Source organism: Dendrobates tinctorius, unplaced genomic scaffold (assembly GCF_039654945.1).
Source record: "Dendrobates tinctorius isolate UK_male_01 unplaced genomic scaffold, ASM3965494v1 ptg000016l, whole genome shotgun sequence".
Lineage (NCBI taxonomy): Eukaryota > Metazoa > Chordata > Amphibia > Anura > Dendrobatidae > Dendrobates > Dendrobates tinctorius.
Genome location: NW_027361684.1, coordinates 5,831,357 through 5,852,258, shown reverse-complemented (window position 1 = coordinate 5,852,258; position 20,902 = coordinate 5,831,357). Strand labels below are relative to the sequence as shown.

General features: G+C 46.7%; 1 protein-coding gene across 1 annotated transcript in view; it reads left to right on the top strand.

Annotated features, from left to right (window-relative positions):
- Positions 1-20,902, top strand: part of ITGAE (integrin subunit alpha E) — a 265,900-nt gene that overhangs the window by 126,055 nt on the left and 118,943 nt on the right. The window contains exons 5-10 of the mRNA XM_073565319.1: positions 1,150-1,276; positions 2,505-2,597; positions 3,705-3,800; positions 14,946-15,061; positions 15,177-15,331; positions 18,992-19,145. Coding sequence (XP_073421420.1) covers positions 1,150-1,276; positions 2,505-2,597; positions 3,705-3,800; positions 14,946-15,061; positions 15,177-15,331; positions 18,992-19,145 — 741 coding nt within the window. The remainder of the gene's footprint in view (positions 1-1,149; positions 1,277-2,504; positions 2,598-3,704; positions 3,801-14,945; positions 15,062-15,176; positions 15,332-18,991; positions 19,146-20,902) is intronic.

The window sequence follows — 20,902 nt, the reverse complement described above, 5'->3', positions numbered from 1 at the left end:
TTCTTGCCGTTGCCATTTCTTATGGGTTGATTCTCAAGTTACTGGAATAATTAGGATTTACTCATTATGATCTGTGTACAACATGATAAATACATACAGTAATTAAAGTGGACATTCTCATTCCCTGTTTAGATTGGTAGCAGGGCCTCTCTATCTTTGTGAGATCACTGTGTCCAAGGCTGTTCCCCTGAAAATGAATATTTTAATGTTTAATTTTCCAGCTTCCAAGTGGTTTTTAAGTTTTTGCTTATTTTATTCCTTTGGTTTGCCCACTGTAAAAATAAAAGACACCGCAGGTCCCTAGTCTTTGTTGATGGACTGCAATGGTAGATAAGCTGCAAGAACTCATTGGTCTCAGAAATGATCATGTAATCAGTACAAGACAGCTGAGCTCAGTGATCGGTTGCAGCGGTCACATACTGTAGTCGTGATGTCACAGCTGCAGCCAATCAACAAAGACTGGGAAGAAGGAGAGAGAGGCAGCGCTGGACTTGCAGTGGGTTAATAAAGCTCATTTGAAGTATTTTTTTTGGTGGACAATAATAAAATAAATATTGGAAAACCCCTTTAAGTGAAAGCATTTGCCTGTTTCAGTGTTCAATGTGCAGTCCATTCAAAATCAGTTGAAAGTTGATTGGCCTATACAGAATCCCAACTTAAAGGGAACCTTTGACATGATTGGAGAACAGCCATAACTGCTCAGTGCCGCACCCGCCCCAATGACTGGAAAGGAGCAAGGCTCAGTGCAATTAGAACATTGTTTTCTCATTTCACGGATGACTGCTAGCTGTGACAGACCTATATTTTGGATGCCAATTATCAGCTCCAACATGCTCTGCTTTTACTTACATATGGCTTATGGACCTGACTGGTTCCCTTTGAAACTGATTCTAATTTTATTCGAACTCGATGCTTTGGATTCTTCAAGGCTGAAGGAAGACCTTATGTCCATCTAGTTCAGCCTGCACTAAAAATAGGCTGAACTAGATGGACATAAGGTCTTCCTTCAGCCTTCAAAACTACGTTATGTATGTATTATATTTTATTCAATACCATAACTGGAAAACCCCTGTAATTATTCATTCAGGGCTCAGAATATTATATTTTCAAATGACATACAACTATTCCCTTCTCTTCTCTTCCCTACAGATTTGCCAGCAGATCAGAGGGAGGACACAAAAAACCACAACAGGGGAACTCAATGGAGTCTGCTCACTGCGTACTGATGCAAACGGTAGTTTTAAGGAACGGGTTTATCCCGACCTTGCAACAACTGGTATGTACGATTTATTTTATATGAAGTAGTCTTATTGGACATATTTTTATATTTAAAAACAAAAAGCTGTAATCTATAGAATCCAAGGATGTTAGCGTTGGAAGGGACCTCAAGGGTCACCGTGTCAAACCTCCTGCTCAATGCAGGATTCACTAAACCAAGTCAGACAGAAGTCTGTCCAGCCTCCATTTGAAGACTTTTTCATTCAAGGAGAATTCACCACCTCTCATGATAGCCTGTTCCACTCAATGATCACCCTCACTGACAAAAAGATTTTTTTCCAATATCTAATCTGTATTTCCTCCCTTTCAGTTTCATTCCATTGCTTCTCATGTTTCCATGTGCGAATGAGAGTAAGGATGATCCCCCTGTACTGTAGCATCCCTTCAGATATTTGTAGACAGCTATTAAGTCTCCTATTAGCCTTCCTTTTTGCAAGCTAAACATTCCCAGATCCTTTCACCATCTGCTCACCATCCTGTTAGCTCTTTTCTGATCTTGCTCCTGTTTTTCAATGTCTCTTTTAAAATGTGGTGCCCAGAACAGGACACAGTATTCCAGATGAGGCCTGACCAAGGAGGAGAAGAGAGGGATAATTGTTTCATGTGATCTAGACTCTATGCTTCTCTTAATACATCCTGGAACTGTGTTTGTCTTTTTTGCTGCTGCATCACACTGTTGACTCATGTGCAGTCTGTGATCTATTAGTATACCCAAGTCTTTTTCACACGTGCTGTTGCTTAGTTCTATTCCTCCCATCCTATAGATGTAATTTTTGTTTTTCTTGCCCAGATGTAGAATCTTGCATTTCCTTTGTCTTCTCTAGTGTTAGCTATCCATCCTAGCTTTGCATCGCTTGCAAATTTGATTCATTTACCTTCAGTTCCCTTACCTAGATCATTTATAAAAATGTTGAACAACACTGGGGCCAGGACAGAGCCTTGTGGTACCCCACTTAAAACACTTCCAATTGGATGTGCAACCATTTATTACCACTCTTTGAGTACGATCACTGAGCCAGTTATGAATCCACCTAACCGTGGCCTTGTCGCTCCCATACTTGGTCATTTTTTCAATAAGGATAGTATGAGATACTATATCAAATGCTTTGCTGATGTCGAGATGTTCTATATCTTTTTTGTAGGAGTAGCGCTGGTGTTTTTATTTTATTTTAAAATGTAGTTGTATTGTAAACTGGATTATTTATAGCGCATGATATTTCATGCAGTGTTTGACTTTCTGGAGAAGAAGAAGGACAGGAATACAAACAGCAACAACAACAACAACAACAATGCTTTAGATGGACTGTCAATCAATCAAGGTGAATGATTTTTTAATTCATACTTTTTGTGCACCCTCAATCTTTCATTGTATTAGAATAAAATTTAATTTTTATGGTTTAATAAAGAGGGATTTTGGGGGGGAATATTATATGTATCCCTCCAAAACTATTTAAGGTCCTCACTTTTTGGTTTAATTTACTGTAGTTTGTCATGAATATCTTAGTCCTGAACAAAATCATTTAACGAGGAACTTTCATCAGTTTGAACATGATAAATTGGCCATATCAGGGAATAGTGGCTGCATTTCATAGTGGATAATCATTTCAACTCTATGTTACAGAGACAAAATCCAAGGATAGATGGCGGGCACCGTCACCTAGATCCACACCTCCGAACTGAACTTAGTATGTGTGAGAGATACGCAGCCGGCAATTAACTGTTAACCCTTAGGTGCACATTCATGAAAAACAAGCAAATCCATATTGCAAAAATGTAAAAACAATTGGCACTCACTGGGTAAAGCAGTCAAGGCTTTATTGTAAAAGCATATTAACGGGAGAACGGGTGCTGAAAGGAAGTAACGACGATCGTTTCACGCGGAGAAGGCGCTTCCACGGGTCACATCCTGAGACCCGTGGAGGCGCCTTCTCCGCGCGAAACGATCGTCGTTACTTCCTTTCAGCACCCGTTCTCCCGTTAACATGCTTTTACAATAAAGCCTTGACTACTTTACCTGGTGAATGCCATTCTTTTTACATTTTTGCAATCTATGTTACAGAGATATTAGCGTGTTAAATTTAGGTTATAATTTACATTCAAGGGAGCATTACCAGAGTTTCTTTTCTGGGAACGTGTATTTCTTCCCCTGTATGAGATTGACCAACCATAGCAACATGTTAGGAAAAAAAAGAACACTCCCCCACAGTAGCTTAGAGTAGCTTTCTCAGTATGAGGCATTTAAAGACAGACAGCCCTCCTCCCTCTATCACTGGATAGCTGTGTGTGATTACAAAGTACTGTTAAATTGTGTTTTCGATGTGCACACAGGTATAATAAAATTTGGTTCTGTGGGGTCGTATTGGACAAAGTGACTTCTCATAAAAATTAACACTAACAAATCTTATTGCTCTTTATTTTTGGTTTAGATTTAACAGATGATTTGAAGGAATCAGAGAAATTCAAGAATCCTGAAACAAACACTAATAACAATAATAACGCTTATGACATTGATGAAGAAGGTGGTAGGTATTTTGATCAATTACCTGCATATTAACTATTGTGACTTTTTTTTCATTTTATTTGCTTATGTGGTAACTGTAGAATTACATACAATTTTTCAAAATGTAAACTCTGTCTAATGACTTTACAAAAAGTAAAATGGCTGGAAAACCCTTTTAATTATCTCTTCAGATTTTCAAATGATACAGTTATCCTTAAAGAGGCTTTCTCATAATTAATCTTGAGGAGCACAAAGCTTCTCTGCATTCCGACTTACTGACTGTAGGAAGCAGCATGATCCTGAAGGCTGACAGTGTTGACTAGTGTCATGGTCGTGCCGATGGTCTCAACTGAACTCTCTTCCAAACTGTTGGCAGAGACAGATTTGCCTTTGCAGCATGAGATAAGTGCAGCGACCTGAATCCAGCAAGATCCAGCTAGCTTCAGAACTACACAAGCAAGCTCTAAAGCCAGAGATGAATCTATGTTTTTCTGTACCTGCAAAAATTCACTTTGACACCTCCTCATATCCACAGAGTAAAGGGGTTGTCCATTAATCGGATAACTTATTCTCATTTATTATTCCCCCGTGTAGCATAACTTCTTCCCCAATGTAAAATAATAATAGCTTTACTCAACTCTGGCTCCAGCACTGATCTCGAGAGCTCCACAGCCATTCAAAGGTCGCTTCACTCTTATCTTCTTCGGATGAACCTGACAAACGGACGAAGTGAAGGCAGCTGCTCTCTGAGTTCTTCTGGATGTTAGGTTTATGAAGTACTTGGCACTCAAAATTGAAAATAATATATTTTTATTTGTAAGGCAGTGCCCAGAAAAGTGTAACGTTTCGGCCCTACAATATGGGTTTTTTTCAAACTCTGATTGACTAGAATGTAATGACCTACGTGTGAAAGCAGCGATGTGTCAATTGCATGGTGCTATTCTTCTGGAAGTCAGTTATGGTGATTGAGAAGGAGTTGTCTGAGTAGTGGACATCCCCTTAAGCAGTTTGAGTAGTTGTTTGGAGTTTGAAAATTTAAAGTCACATGCCGACTAGCTGCTCTTCCTAATTCTCTCAATGTTCAGTGACAAATGTCAGTCCCCGCTTCATTAAGAGAAGCAGGAAGAGATGCTAGTTATTACGTGACTGTAATTATGACCATTGCATATGAGTAGTCACTTGATGACTGCTAGGATCTGCAAGCAGAGCCGAATCCTGACAGTGCTTATATTAGAAGCTGTTAGGATTTGATATGCTACAAATGTTATAAATAATTTTCCTAAAATAAAGATAGATGTAGCATCCTTTAACTTGTCATACGGCACAATACTTTATTAACATAGCCGTGTATCAAGTAATCTGACAAGTTATGTCTATAGTACCAGAACCAATAACAATACAGGAATACAGAAACAGATACACTATTTGTACAGGAATACAGCACCATAATCACTATCAGTTCAGGAATACATCATAGCCACCATCTTTGCAGAACTACAGCATCCCAACCATTATCTGTACAGGAATATAGAAATATCTTGACTACATGTGTAGGAGGAGGGGCCCCCGCCGAGAGTCCAGGCCGGAACCAAGGGGACCGTCATCTAGGTTCCTAGGGGGTCTGTTCCTGGGGAGCAGAGTTAGGGGACGGACCGCTGAGACTTCCAGGATGATTGGGGGAGGAGCCTATATAAAAGGGGCGGAGAACGCCAATCAGGGTGAGTCAGCAGAACGGGAGAGGAGCAGGAGACCGTGGGGACGCCAGGGAGCCAGAGCCTCCAGCAGTAACCAGAGAGGATGACAGCGACAAAAGGGAAACTCTCAGTGGACCACAGGGAGACCGCGCCGAGCCGACTGACAGAAGACCGCCGCTTCTCAGCCGCCCACGGGCGTTGCCGCCTCGCTCCAGCTCGTGGCTGCGGCCTGCCCGCCGCCAACCTTGGCCGTTGCCACCTCGCTCCAGCCCGTGGCTGTGGCCTGTCCGCAGCCACCCACGGCAGTTGCCGCCTCGCTCCAGTCCGCGGCTGCGGCCTGCTCGCAGCCACCCGTGGCCGTTGCCGCCTCGCTCCAGCTCGCGGCTGCAGCCTGCCAGCAGCCACCCACGGTCGTTGCCGCTCCACTTCCGTCCGTGGCTGCGGCTTGCCCATTGCCGCCCGCAGCCGCCACCGCCCCGTTCCAGTCCGTGGTAGGGCTGGGCCGTCGCCCTCCGAGGGTCCCCTAGTGCAGCCGCTGGCTGCGCCGGTGGCCTACCAACCGCCACTCAGCACCGCTGCTGCTCGCCCCTGTCCGGGGGCTGCGGCCTCCACTCTCCCACTCCTAGGTGGTGCCTCCATTGGGGGGACATTCCGCCAAAGAACTCTTCTAGGGCCTGTTGTGCCCCTGCTTCGTCTGGGTGTCGTAACGCCTGAAGACTACGCCAGATCCTCAGCGGCTGGACCCAGCGACTGCGACGCCGGAGCACCACCGAACAGTACGCCGAGGAACGTCAGGATGGCTAAGTGACACATAGTAACTAAGGACCCGTAGTCGGCCATACCGTGGCCCTATAGTGACCGGCCTTTGCCGGAGTAGTCGTGTTCTCATAATCAGTGTTTTCTTGTATTTGGTCCCTGCGAGGACAATTGCTGTTATCTTGTTTGGTTGCTTAGGATAGCCCTACCATCATCTATCTATAAAAGTTACTACCTAAAGTTTAATCCGTCTCGCATCTCGTCACTGCATCCCGCGTACCTGCCATGACTACATTTGGCGTAGTCAGCAGCATGCAGTCTCCGAGCGCGAACAACGGCACCACCTCAGACCAGAGTGGGGCCGTAGACTCAGCAAATAACGAGGGCCCCCAGTCCAGCATCTCTTTGGGTGCTATGCTAAGCAACCTGCCTAGGTTCTCCAGCTCCAACACCATGCTGTGGAGCTGAACAGAGCGGATGCAAGGGCTCTTCCGAATGCATGTGATGACCCCTGACCTGGAACCCGAGGTAGCTCTCGGGGGAGGCCCGGGATTCAGTAATGTTGAGGCCCCCGGGATACCGCAACACCTTTGCTAGGGTCTTGCAGATTCTGGAAGAGACCCATGGGGATACAACCACTGTGGGAGAGTTGAGGACCCGGTTGTTCAGTCGTATGCAGGGAGAGGGGGAGACCATCACCCAGTATATAAATGTCCTCCAGGAGTTATACACGGCCATCGAGCGGAAGGACGGCGTAAGGGTAGGACCCATCGACATTACCCTACGCTGTTAGTGACTGGACTCCGGTACCCTTTGATAAAGCAGGCATTACGGGAGCAGGTACGAGTGAACCCACGTATGACTTTCTCTGAGGTGGGGAGTCAGGCGCGTGCTCGAGAGCAGGAGCAGGGACTGACGGTCCCCATGGGGAAGGTCCGGAGTGTGGAGGCCTCTGTGAATGTTGTCGGGGAGCCCCAATGGATAGAAAAGATGAAACAAGAGCTGAAGAACATCAGGGGTGAGTTGGCCGAAGTGAAAAGAAGGACCGAGGTCACGACTGTGAGGCCTAGTTCCAACCAGGGCCCTGGGGGCCTCGCAATGACCGGAGCAGCCGGCCCTCGCAACCCCGTTGTTATGAGTGTGGGGAGCTGGGCCACTTCGCACGAGAGTGTCCACAGCGTGGGAGATACCCACCCCGGTGGCTATTAAACTATAGGGCTCCGGGCTGGGGGGATGCCGCTCGGAGCCAGAAGCCACGACATGGGGTGGTGGAAGTCCCGAAGACCTGGTAGCAAAGTGTCCAGTGGTATGGGCAGAGGTTGAGGGCCGTGCCGTACGGTGCCTAGTGGACACGGGTTCACAAGTAACGACCATGCCTGCAACTTACTTTCAGCAGCATTTTTCCGAGGCAGCGAGACCCCAGTGGGGGTCCATAATAAGACTGGTAGCCGCCAATCAACTACCGGTCCCTGTCGTCTGAGTGGTTTGGATGCAGATGAGGCTGTGTGGCAAATCCCTCGGCCGCCGGGGAGTGATCCTGACCCAAGGGGAACCCAATAACAAGCATTCAGTCACCCTGGGTATAAACATACTGCGGAAGTTCGGCAATTTACTCCTCAATGACCCCACGCAAGAGACCCTGAACCAGTGGGGTTCCTGCATGCCCCAAGGGCGGGTCTTCCAGCAGTTGGTGCGGCAGGTGCGAGTACTCCAGGACTGCCAGGAGGGTGAGGCACTGGGCAAAGTCATCACGCCAGCGGCTCCCCCGCTCATGCTGCCTCCCGGGCACACAGTGGTTGCCCTGCCTATCTGGGCCCCGGTGCCTTTGGAGGGTGTGGAGATGCAGGTGGAGCCATGCTACTTGGAATGCCTGCATCCTGGCATACTGGTGGCCCACTCCCTGACCACTGTGCAGAGAGGGACCGTCCTGGTGCACTGCGTCAACCTAGAAGACCAATACATTGTCTTAAAGCCCTGGGCCGAAATGGCCAAGCTGGTGAGGCCTTTGGAAGAGGTGCTGCCTGCCCCTGCGGTCCAAGTAAGGGTGCAACCCGAGGACCCTTGGGCAGTGACTATCTGAACCCTGCAGACTGCTGAGTCCACGACCCAGGAAAAGGGCTGAAACATCCTGGAAAGAATGCGGGCCGAACTCTCCGGCCTGACTCCAACCCAACTTCTCCATGTGGAAACACAACTAGGACAGTACCACGAGGTATTTGCCAGCCACGAGGATGATTTTGGATGCACCACAGCCATCGCGCATGGAATTCCTATGGCAGGAACGGCCCCCATTCGAGAACGATATCGGCAAATCCCTCCACAGCTATACCAGGAGGTGAAAACTTTATTTTGCCAGATGCTGCAGAAGGGGGTCATTTGAGAAAGCCAGAGCCCCTGGGCAGCTCCCATTGTGTTGGTTCGCAAAAAGGATGGCACCCTGCAGTTCTGTGTGAACTATCGGAAGCTGAACGCCTGCACCATCAAAGATTCGTACCCGCTGCCCCGTATAGAAGAGTCCCTATCCGCCTTGGGGAAGGCGACGTACTTCTCGACTTTAGATCTGGTCAGCGGATACTGGCACGTGCCTATGTTGGAAGAAGACAGGGCCAAGACGGCATTCATTTTTCCCATGGGACTGTTTGAATTCAATCGGATGACGTTCGGGCTGGCCAACGCCCCGGGGACCTTTCAGTGGCTGATGGAGCGGTGTCTGGGAGATCTCAACTTCGAGGCCATGCTGATATATTTGGATGATATCATCATCTATGCTGCCACGTTTGAGGACCACCTGTGGCGGTTGGGGCAAGTGCTCGGCTGGCTGCAGAAGTACGGGTTGAAGGTAAAACTCCAGAAATGCCACTTGTTTTGCACCCAGATCGAATATCTGGGGCATATTGTTTCTGCAAAGGGCGTTAGACCATCCCTGGAAAAGGTTGCTGCCATCCAGGGATGGCCTACCCCAGAGACGGTAAATGACGTGCAGGCATTCCTGGGGTTGGTCGGATACTACCGTCGTTTCGTAAAGAATTTTGCACGCCGAGCCCTGCAGGACCTGCTAAAGGGGGCTCCTGCCGGGGCGAATGGGCGGAAAATCCAGTGGCAACAACCGCAAGAGGTAGCCTTCCAAGACCTTAAGGCTGCACTCTCCGGGGAAGAGTCAAGACGACGAATTAGAAGGGGAAGAGACACCGTTCGCCCTCACTGCCGCCGTGCTCACGGCTGCCACACAGGAAGAATCCCATCTAGGACCCCCAAGGGGTATGCTGGAACAATCACGTGACGGATGGATCCAATAGCAGCAAGAAGACAAAGAAATTGGGCTCCTACGCCGATGGGTGACCACCGGCAGATTACCTACCGACTCCCGAAGACAGACCTTGACTCAGGATATGTTGCTAATGCTACGCCAATGGGAGAAACTAGTCATCAAGAAAGGACTATTGTATCGGAAGGCAGTATCACGGGCGACGTCTGCAACAACTTGGCAGGTAGTCGTGCTCGGGGTCCAACTCAGTGAACTGGCTCCGGATGCCCACGAAAAGGGGGCTCAAAAGACCTTGCAATGGCTGCAGCAGATAGTTTACCATCCGAGTTTGCACGCTGCTGTGGAAGAAACTTGCCGGGCCTGCTGCCTATGCAAGCTGGCTAAACCACCCGCGCAACGGGCCCCGGTGCAGACGATAGTGACATCAGAACCCCTCGAGCTCTTGACGGTGGACTACTTGACCATTGGCCCGCATACCAGGGGTATGAACATTGTCTCATCATGGTGGATTATTTCACCAAATTTGCCGTGGTAACCCCCACCCAAGATCAAACTGCGGAGTCGGCCGCCTATGCAATCTGTAAAAACTTTATTCAAGTGTACGGTTGCCCTCAACGGATACATTCAGACCAGGGAGCGTGCTTCCTGGGAAAAGTCATGGAAGAATTACATTGTCTCTATGGTATCAATAAATCCCGGACCACGCCGTACCACCCGCAGGGAAACGTGGCATGCGAACGATTTAATCGGACACTAATTCAAATGTTGCGTACCCTGGAGAGTGACTGGAAGGCCCGCTGGCCTGAGTATGTTCCTGAACTAGTGTGGGTTTATAACAACCAGGTGCAGCGGTTTGCTGGCTATACCCCCTACTCGCTGCTGTTTGGGCGGGAAGGCAAAGGGATCACGGAGGTGGAACTGAACTCGGTGGAACCCCAACCCTGGACCGGGGTGTCATCATGGGTCCGAAACCACCAACAGCGGCTACAAACCCTCCATCGAATCGTCCATACAAAACTCCAGGACCTGGAACACCAGGGGGACTCTGCCTCCGCCCGCCCACCTCCAGACTGGGGATCGAGTACTCGTGCTAGACCAGAGCCCCCAGAACAAGTTAGAACCTTGGTGGGAAGCAAGTCCTTATCGAGTATTGCACCGTATAAGCTCCGACGGGCCTGTGTACGAGATACAACCTGAAAAAGATGGGCCCTTCCTACTTGCACTGTGCACCGTAATATGTTGCGGCCCTGTACATCCACCGACCCCATGCGACCTGAGCTTACTCCTCAGGTCCCCGAAACACTGCCAACAGTCTGTGACCCAGATGATGAAGAAGATCACCCAGCGACACAAGCGGGCCCTCAAAGGAACAATATCTCAGCAGGTCCAGTCAGGCCGCCAGAGTCGACCAGTCCACCACCTGTCACCACCCCAGAAAGCTCCACCACAGTCGAACCAAGACGCTCCCAGCGGTCAACAGCTGGAAAACCCCCCGAACGTTACGAACAGGACCAGTTCGTATAGCAACAAGAACTTTTGTCTCAAAAGGCCATCGCGAGCCTACCAAAGCCCTTGCTCGAGGACTGGCGAGCATACAGGATGGGGGAGTGTAGGAAAAGGGGCCCTTCTAAGTGTCCGGGCCAGAATCAAGGGGAACGTCATCTAGGTTCCTAGGGGGTCTGTTTCCGGGGAGCAGAGTTAGGGGACGGACCGCTGAGACTTCCAGGACGGTTGGGTGAGGAGCCTATATAAAAGGGGGGGAGAACGCCAGTCAGGGTGAGTCAGCAGAATAGGAGAGAAGGAGCAGGAGACCGTGGGGACGCCAGGGAGCCAGAGCCTCCAGCAGTAACCAGAGAGAAGGGAGACTCTCGGTGGACCGCAGGGAGACGGCGCTGAGCCGACCGACAGAAGATTGCCGCTTCTCAGCCGCCCGCGGCCGTTGCCGCCTCGCTCCAGCTCGCAGCTGCGGCCTGCCCGCCGCCAACCGCTGCTGTTGCCGCCTCACTCCAGCCCGCGGCTGCGGCCTGCCCGCAGCCACCCGCGGCCATTGCCGCCTTGCTCCAGTCCATGTCTGTGGCCTGCCCGCAGTCACCCGCGGCCGTTGCCGCCTTGCTCCAGCTCGCAGCTGCGGCCTGCCCATGGCCGTTGCCGCTCCACTCCCATCTGCGGCTTGTCCATTGCCGCCTGCAGCCGCCACAGTCCCGCCCCTGTCCATGGTAGGGGCCGGGCCATCGCCCTACGTGGGTCCCCTAGTGCAGCCGCTGGCTGCGCCGGTGGCCTACCAACGGCCACTCTTCACTGCCGCTGCCCGCCCCTGTCCGGGGGCTGCGGCCTCCACTTTTCCACTTCCAAGCGGTATCCCGCTACCTCTGCTGGGGGGACATTCTGCCAAAGAACTCTTCTAGGGCCTGTTGTGCCCCTGCTTCTTCTGGGTGTCAGAATGCCCGAAGACTACCCCAGTTCCTCAGCGGCTGTGCCCAGCGGCAGCGACGCCGGAGCACCACCGAACAGTACTCCGCGGGACGTCAGGACGGCTAAGTGACACATAATAACTAAGGACCCGTAGTCAGCCATACCGCGGCCCTATAGTGACCGGCCTTTGCCGGAGTAGTCGTGTTCTCATAATCAGTGTTTTCTTGTATTTGGTCCCTGCGAGGACAATTGCTGTTCTCTTGTTTGGTTGCTTAGGATAGCCCTACCATCATCTATCTATAAAAGTTACTACCTAAAGTTTATCCATCTCGCGTCTCGTCACTGCATCCCGCGTACCTGCCATGACCACACATGAATACATTACCAGAAAGACAACCAGTACAAGAATGTATCAAAAGAACCATTATCATTAGTACAAAAATACATGAATAGAAACATAGTACAAAATACATCATCACCAGAACTATCATTAGTGCAGAAATAACAATAATAATTTTTATTTATATAGCGCCAACATATTCCGCAGCACTTTACAATTAAGCGGGGACATGTACAGACAATAAATTCAATACAAGTTAAGACAATTTAAACAGTGACATTAGGAATGAGGTCCCTGCTCGCAAGCTTACAATCTACAAGGAAATGGGAGGGGGGGACACAGTAGGTGAAAAGTGCTTGTTATTTCAGGTATGGCAATTATAATAAATAGGGATTTTCATATAAAGCTGCATGATCCGGTCATCAGCCCGTGTGCTTATGTGCAATAGTCAAGTATCAAGTGCAGTTATCGTGTGCATTGAGGGTGTGGAGACAGATGAATAGTAGGGTCCAGATTCAGAATAATATTTGGAAGGAGGGAACAGGGCAAAGTTAGTTTACTGAGTAGTTGATGTGGTAGGCTTGTTTGAAGAGATAGGTTTTCAAGGCGTGCTTGAATAGGTCGGTGCTAGGTATCAGTCTGATCATCTGGGGAAGTGCATTCCAGAGAGCTGGTGCAGCACTAGAAAAGTCTTGGAGACGGAGATGCGAGGTTCGGATTACGGGGGATGTTAGTCTTAGGTCATTTCTAGAACGGAGGGCACGTGTAGGGCGATAGACAGATATGAGAGAGGAGATATAAGGCGGTGCAGAACTGTGGAGAGTTTTGTGGGTGAGAGAGATGAGTTTATACTGGACCCTATAGCGAATAGGTAGCCACTGTAATGACTGGCACAAGATGGAGGCATTGGTGAAGCGGCTGGACTGAAATATGACCCTGGCTGCCACATTCAAGATGGATTGGAGAGGAGAAAGTTTGGTAAGAGGGAGACCGATCAGAAGAGAGTTGCAGTTGTCCAGACGAGAATGAATTAGAGCGACAGTAAGAGTCTTAGCAGTTTCAAAGGTGAGAAAATGTCGGATTCTGGAGATGTTTTTAAGATGCAGGTGACAAGAGCGAGTGAGTGATTGGATATAGGGAGTAAAGGAATGTTCGGTGTCGAATATGACCCCAAGACAGTGGGCATGCTGCTTGGGAGTTATGGTTGAACCCTCCAGGGTTATTTCGATGTTAGGTAGAGTGAGGTTAGTAGAGGGGAGAAACACAAGAAGTTCAGTTTTGGAGAGATTTAGTTTCAGATAGAGGGAGGACATAATGTTAGAGACAGCAGACAGACAATCCTTGGTATTTTGAATTAGGGTAGGGGTGATGTCATGGGAATAAGTGTATAATTGGGTGTCATCAGCATAGCGATGATACTGGAACCCAAATCTGCTGATTGTTTGACCAATAGAGTCAGTGTATATAGAGAAGAGGAGAGGGTCTAGGACTGAGCCCTGCGGGACCCCGATAGTAAGAGGACGAGGAGAGGAAGACATCACAACCACCAATAGTATAGAAATACAGCATCACAACCATCATTACTACAGGAATACATCTCCAGAACCACTAATAGAAAATAAATACATCACCAGAACCACCAATAGTACAGAAATAAGGCATAGCAACCACAATCAGTACATGAATGCGCTACCAGAACTATCAACAGTACAGGAAAACAGCATCACAACCACCATCAGTACAGGAATACATAACCAGAACCACCAATAGTACAGAAATACAGCATCACAACCACCTTACACTTCTACCGTCTGCATACTGCCTTCTCCTTACTTTTCCATCACACTGTCCCCATACTCTGCCCCCTCTCGATACTGGCCCCCCACACGTATCCAGCCTCTATACTGTGCCCTCTCACACTTTTCTTCTATGTACTGTTTCCTCACACTATTCCTCTCAATACTGTCCCCTCACACTTTTCTCCCTCATTCTGTCACCTCTCATAATTAGCTCATACTGTCTCCTCACACATTCACCACCTCTCCCAATACTGTTCCCTCATACTCCCACCCATACTGACCCTTGACACAATTCTGTCCCCACTCACATTTTCCCCTCCTTCCTCCCCATAATGTCTTCTCACATATTCCCCCTCTACATACAGTATCCTCATACATTCTTCCCCTACCTATACTGAAACCTACACATTTCCCTCTTTCCATTCTTTCATCTTATACATTCCCCCATTTCTTATACATTCCCCCTTCACATACTATCTCCTCACATATTCCCATCTCCACATACCTTCTCTTCACACATCTCCACACCTGACAGAGCCAAGTATGTCGGAGCAGAGGCCACACTGTATTTGTGGCACTATGCTATGGTTACTAAAAGGGATCCAGAGTAACAGCCTCCTCTGTGACATCCATACAATACAATAGAGGATGTTGACACTAGTTGATTTTATGGATTTTCTCACCATGACAATCCCTTCTTGAAACTTAGCAGGAAACCCATATTGTCATTGTTTTTATTAACTTATGTCTTTGCTTTATTCTTTAAATGTGTTTATTTCTCTTTGTCCCTTATACTGTTCAAATGAACTGAAACTTTTTCAAAATTCTTGTGTATTTAGTATTATTGTGTATTTATTACAACACATCTAAGGTAACCACAATTCTTTTAAAATTCTGATAGGAACGGAGATTGCCATAATACTAGATGGATCTGGAAGCATAAAGAGCGATGATTTCCAGAAAGCAAGGGATTTTATATCAAACTTGACCACTAAAATATGGGAAAATTGTTTTGAGGTTTGTACGACCAAACATTTGCTCACGTGAAAAAGTTAATCGAAAAGGAACAATATCACAATAAATTACATTTTATCATTTAGTTTTTACCTTTTCTTTGTTCTTTCATTGTCAGTGTGAGTTTGCTTTGGTGCAGTACGGTGCTGTAATACAAACAGAATTTGACCTCCAGGACAGTCGCCAGGGCAGTCTCTCTATTCAAGAGAAGATTCAAAACATTACGCAAGTCGGGAACGTTACAAAAACGGCATCTGCCCTTCTCCATGTTCTGTGAGTAAATATTCATATAACATTACAGATATATTCTGTCGGCCCATGACTTTACAAATGCGTTGACTGTCAACTCAGACAAAAGGAAGCATACTTGGAACATTACTTGCAAAATTATGATCCAGTAGTGTTTGTTTGGATCACTTTAAGCAGGATTAGCTGGATATTTACATTTTCTCCTTTTTTTTTTTATAAATGTTTACATATGGGTTGTGCCAGTCCTCTAGGAACCTGCAATCACAAACTACAATCATATGTTTCGTTACCAGGACCTCTGTCCACTTTTTCTCACTTATATTCCTGCTCTGATTCCCTCTTAGAAACATACCATAGCAAAAGTATATAAGAAGCTTTGTAAAATATGTTCACAAAAAAATCTGATTCTTTCTCCATTTAGTAAGTGAAAGAGAATGCTAACGTTTTCTAATAGGTGTTTTTTTTTTCACCCCAGAGCTGGATTTACAGTTACATTGCTCAGTACAGCTACATACTGTCCACTATGCAGCTACTTCTGAACATGTGCTATAGAAGGACAGAAGAGCAGGAATGCCTTACATCTGTGTGTGCAGTGTTTGTAAAACATCAAAGTACTGTAGCTAGTCTTATCCCAGTAGCTCATGGTCAACTGAAAATTGAAAACAGAGCCTGCAGAGGGGAAGAATGAGTAAAAATGCAGAATATATATAATATAACTAGATGGTGGCCCGATTCTAACTCATCCGGTATTCTAGAATATGTACAGTGGGGCAAAAAAGTATTTAGTCAGTCAGCAAGAGTGCAAGTTCCACCACTTAAAAAGATGAGAGGCGTCTGTAATTTACATCATAGGTAGACCTCAACTATGGGAGACAAACTGAGAAAAAAAAATCCAGAAAATCACATTGTCTGTTTTTTTTTCATTTTATTTGCATATTATGGTGGAAAATAAGTATTTGGTCAGAAACAAAATTTCATCTCAATACTTTGTGATATATCCTTTGTTGGCAATGACAGAGGTCAAACGTTTTCTGTAAGTCTTCACAAGGTTGCCACACACTGTTGTTGGTATGTTGGCCCATTCCTCCATGCAGATCTCCTCTAGAGCAGTGCTGTTTTTGGCTTTTCGCTTGGCAACACGGACTTTCAACTCCCTCCAAAGGTTTTCTATAGGGTTGAGATCTGGAGACTGGCTAGGCCACTCCAGGACCTTGAAATGCTTCTTACGAAGCCACTCCTTCGTTGCCCTGGCGGTGTGCTTTGGATCATTGTCATGTTGAAAGACCCAGCCACGTTTCATCTGCAATGCCCTTGCTGATGGAAGGAGGTTTGCACTCAAAATCTCACGATACATGGCCCCATTCATTCTTTCATGTACCCGGATCAGTCGTCCTGGCCCCTTTGCAGAGAAACAGCCCCAAAGCATGATGTTTCCACCACCATGCTTTACAGTAGGTATGGTGTTTGATGGATGCAACTCAGTATTCTTTTTCCTCCAAACACGACAAGTTGTGTTTCTACCAAACAGTTCCAGTTTGGTTTCATCAGACCATAGGACATTCTCCCAAAACTCCTCTGGATCATCCAAATGCTCTCTAGCAAACTTCAGACGGGCCTGGACATGTACAGGCTTAAGCAGTGGGACACGTCTGGCACTGCAGGATCTGAGTCCATGGTGGCGTAGTGTGTAACTTATGGTAGGCCTTGTTACATTGGTCCCAGCTCTCTGCAGTTCATTCACTAGGTCCCCCCGCGTGGTTCTGGGATTTTTGCTCACCGTTCTTGTGATCATTCTGACCCCACGGGGTGGGATTTTGCGTGGAGCACCAGATCGAGGGAGATTATCAGTGGTCTTGTATGTCTTCCATTTTCTAATTATTGATCCCACAGTTGATTTCTTCACTCCAAGCTGGTTGGCTATTGCAGATTCAGTCTTCCCAGCCTGGTGCAGGGCTACAATTTTGTTTCTGGTGTCCTTTGACAGCTCTTTGGTCTTCACCATAGTGGAGTTTGGAGTCAGACTGTTTGAGGGTGTGCACAGGTGTCTTTTTATACTGATAACAAGTTTAAACAGGTGCCATTACTACAGGTAATGAGTGGAGGAAAGAGGAGACTCTTAAAGAAGAAGTTACAGGTCTGTGAGAGCCAGAAATCTTGTTTGCTTGTTTCTGACCAAATACTTATTTTCCACCATAATATGCAAATCAAATGAAAAAAAAACAGACAATGTGATTTTCTGGATTTTTTTTTTCTGTTTGTCTCCCATAGTTGAGGTCTACCTATGATGTAAATTACAGACGCCTCTCATCTTTTTAAGTGGTGGAACTTGCACTATTGCTGACTGACTAAATACTTTTTTGCCCCACTGTATGTAGTTTATTTAAAGGGAATCTGTCACCCCTTTTTGCTCCATAAGCTGGGGCTACCGCCATCAGGGGCTTATCTACTGCATTCTGTATTGGTGTAGATAAGCCCCCGTTGAAACCTGAAAAATAAGAAAAACACGTTAGATTATACTCACTGGGGGCGGGCGCGGTGCGGCGGGTGTTGCAATCCGGTCCGTCGCCTCCCATCTTCATACGATGATGTCCTCCTCCTTGCTTCTCCCTCGGCTCCTACGAAGGCGTACTTTATCTGCCCTGTTGAGCGCAGAGTAAAGTGCTGCAGTGCGAAGGCGCCGGGAAAGGTCAGAGAGGTCCGGCGCCTGCGCACTGCAGTACTCTGCTCTGCCCTCAACAGGACCGATAAAGTACGTGTGCACAGGAGCCGAGGGAGAAGCAAGGAGGAGGACGTCATCGTATGAAGATCAGAGGTGACGGACAAGACGGCGACCCCCATCGGACCGGACCGAACGTGAATATAATCTAACTCTTTTTTCTTATCTTTCAGGTTTCATCAGAATGCTGTAGATAAGCCCCTGATGGCGGTGGGTGGCTTGCGTCGTTCGAATTCCGCGCCAATTCGCGGCCGGACTGCCTGATTGGACGCGCCCAGCCGGGGGGCGACCAATCAGCGGCGCGGGATTTCCATTACAGACAAACAGAATTAGACGATTATATAGTAAATGATCTTGATAGTATTATTCCTCAGACACATGCACAAGATTTTCTGTCATCTCTGAGCAGGATACTGTTTTTGGCAAATCCCGAAAAACAAGAGAATTAAGAAAATCTACAATTCTGGCTGTATAAATCTGAGAGAGGCTACTGCATTAGGCCAAAACAAATCACATTAAAGGTTTCTTTATATTATATGGGGGTGGCGTCAAGCAGTTTCCGACTGTGAAACAATGTAGGTGAGCCATATGGGAAGAGTGGCATAAAAAGCATTTAGCCCAAGGCAAAGGGGAGGCAGTCTTGCGGGCACAGAACACAGGTTTAAATCCAGAGGCCACACAGAGATAGCGGAAATAAAACTATGGTCCGGTGCAGACGAACGTATTTTATGAAGTCATTGTCAGAGGAGGGACAACAATGGACATTACGATTCTAAGAAAAATCAGAATAGTTGATATGCTCAATGGAGAGTTAATTGAGTTAAATTGCCGAGCCCTACCGCTGCCTGCTGCTTTTTACATTCAGTTTCCGGTCTTCTGGTTGCCTGACCAATTTTCCCAAGTCTGACACAAAGTTTTGAAATTGCTTTTGCAGTATAATTATTGGTAAATTCTTTTTTATAATACAGAGACAATATATTCAATGAAAGTCGTGGATCTAGAGAAAGTGCCAGTAAAATTATCTTGGTAATAACTGATGGAGATATATTTATGGATCCGGTGAATCTCACAACTGTCATAAATTCCCCAAAGATGAAGACCATTGAAAGATTTTCCATTGGGGTAAATTCACAGTGTAAATGATTTTCTTTAGTTTAACTTAGTTATTATGAGTCAGATCGGACTTTTGTATGTTTTTTTCCATGTCACTATTTATATTAAAGGGAATCTGTCACAAGGTTTTTTCTATGTAATCTGAGAGCAGCACAATGTAGGGGCTGAGACCCTGTTTCCAGTGATGTTTCACTTACTGGTCTGTACTCTGTAATTTTGACACAATCACTGTTCTCTCTGCTGCAGATCTAGCAGTGCTCAAAACGCTGAGACCTGTATAAACCCGCCCACACCTCTGATTGGCAGATTTCTGTGTACACTGTGCAGAAAACTGCTAATCAGTGCTGGGGGAGGGTTATATATAGCAGTTGACTAGGGGGCATGAGACACCTAGTCCTGTAGTGATAATATACTGCTGATAAAACACTGATTTTATTGAAACAGCAAAATACATCCTAGTAAGTGACACATCACTGGAATCAGGTTCTCAGCCACTATATCATGCTGATCATGCTGACAGATTCCTTATAAGGACTAATCCTGACATTTTGAAGTTTCTTATTTGGTCATCGAGCCTTAGGAAAGTGTAATACTTGACTTATGGATATGGGACGGACCCCCACTCCATCTTAAAACCACCATAACTACAGTAAACCTAGGCACTAGAATAAATACACAACACATTATTTTGGTTGTAAAAATTGCCACAGCTTTATTTAAATCACAGGATTAAAACAATCACAGTAGGAGTCAGGTGAAGTGCTAGTACATTGGGATTCACAAGTACTGTGATATCCCAGCTGTCTGACATACAGAACCAGGCCAGACAGCCATAAAGGGGCGGCACGCACTGGCTTGCCATTCACGCAGAGCCAGTAAGCTTTCAGGGCACCAATCACCCTATTATCCTCACTCCTGTGCTTAACCACTGTGCCCGCCCCTGATTGACGTTACCATTACAACGTCCTTGAGGCTGGCCACCAAAGCTGAGCCTGTTCACCACCATGAGGTTTTACATCCTCTATTAGTTAAAATGAGTCCACCTTAACTTGTCCGCAACTTCCACCTGACTCCTAAACCGCAAAGCTGTGACGGGTTATAAATTCACATTTGACACCATTTTTTTTTTTTTTTTTTTAAATAAATCACTTTAGTATACTTATAAACTAGAAGTCCCTGCAAAAGCATTAAGGGGACTAACTTGGCAAACCTCCGACTCACAAAGAGTCATCCTACAGCACTCAGGAGAGGAAAATCCTCTGTGGAGGAAACCTCTGGGGAACCATGGCTGAAGGATTGCCCTTCCCTTGGGCTTAGAAGGTTAATGCTGTTAACTCTTTATAGCCATGATAAAATTGAACCTGGAGCAAAATATACAATGGTAATTTCAAAAATACAATAAAGCATTCATCATACAAGCAATAATTAAAGCGTTTTAGGACAATGATTATAAACGGGGGCGGGAGGGCGGGAAATGCTTCCTCCTGTTCATCCTGTGCATGAAAGAGAGAGAGAGAGACACAGATTTCCTGTTCTATATAACCCCACCCTCGTCACAGTAACCCACCAGGCACAGACATACTGGGCTTCTTACTCTTAAAGCAACATCCCTCGTGCTTAAAATCTATACCACTATACCAAAAAAGCTGCAGGAGTAAAGGTCCACCCATCCCCAAGTCATGTCCTCCTCCGCCTATGGCTCCAGTGGTTTCTTTCTGTTCACTTGACAGTACTCATCACAATATCTCTGTAGGCAGCATTACAAT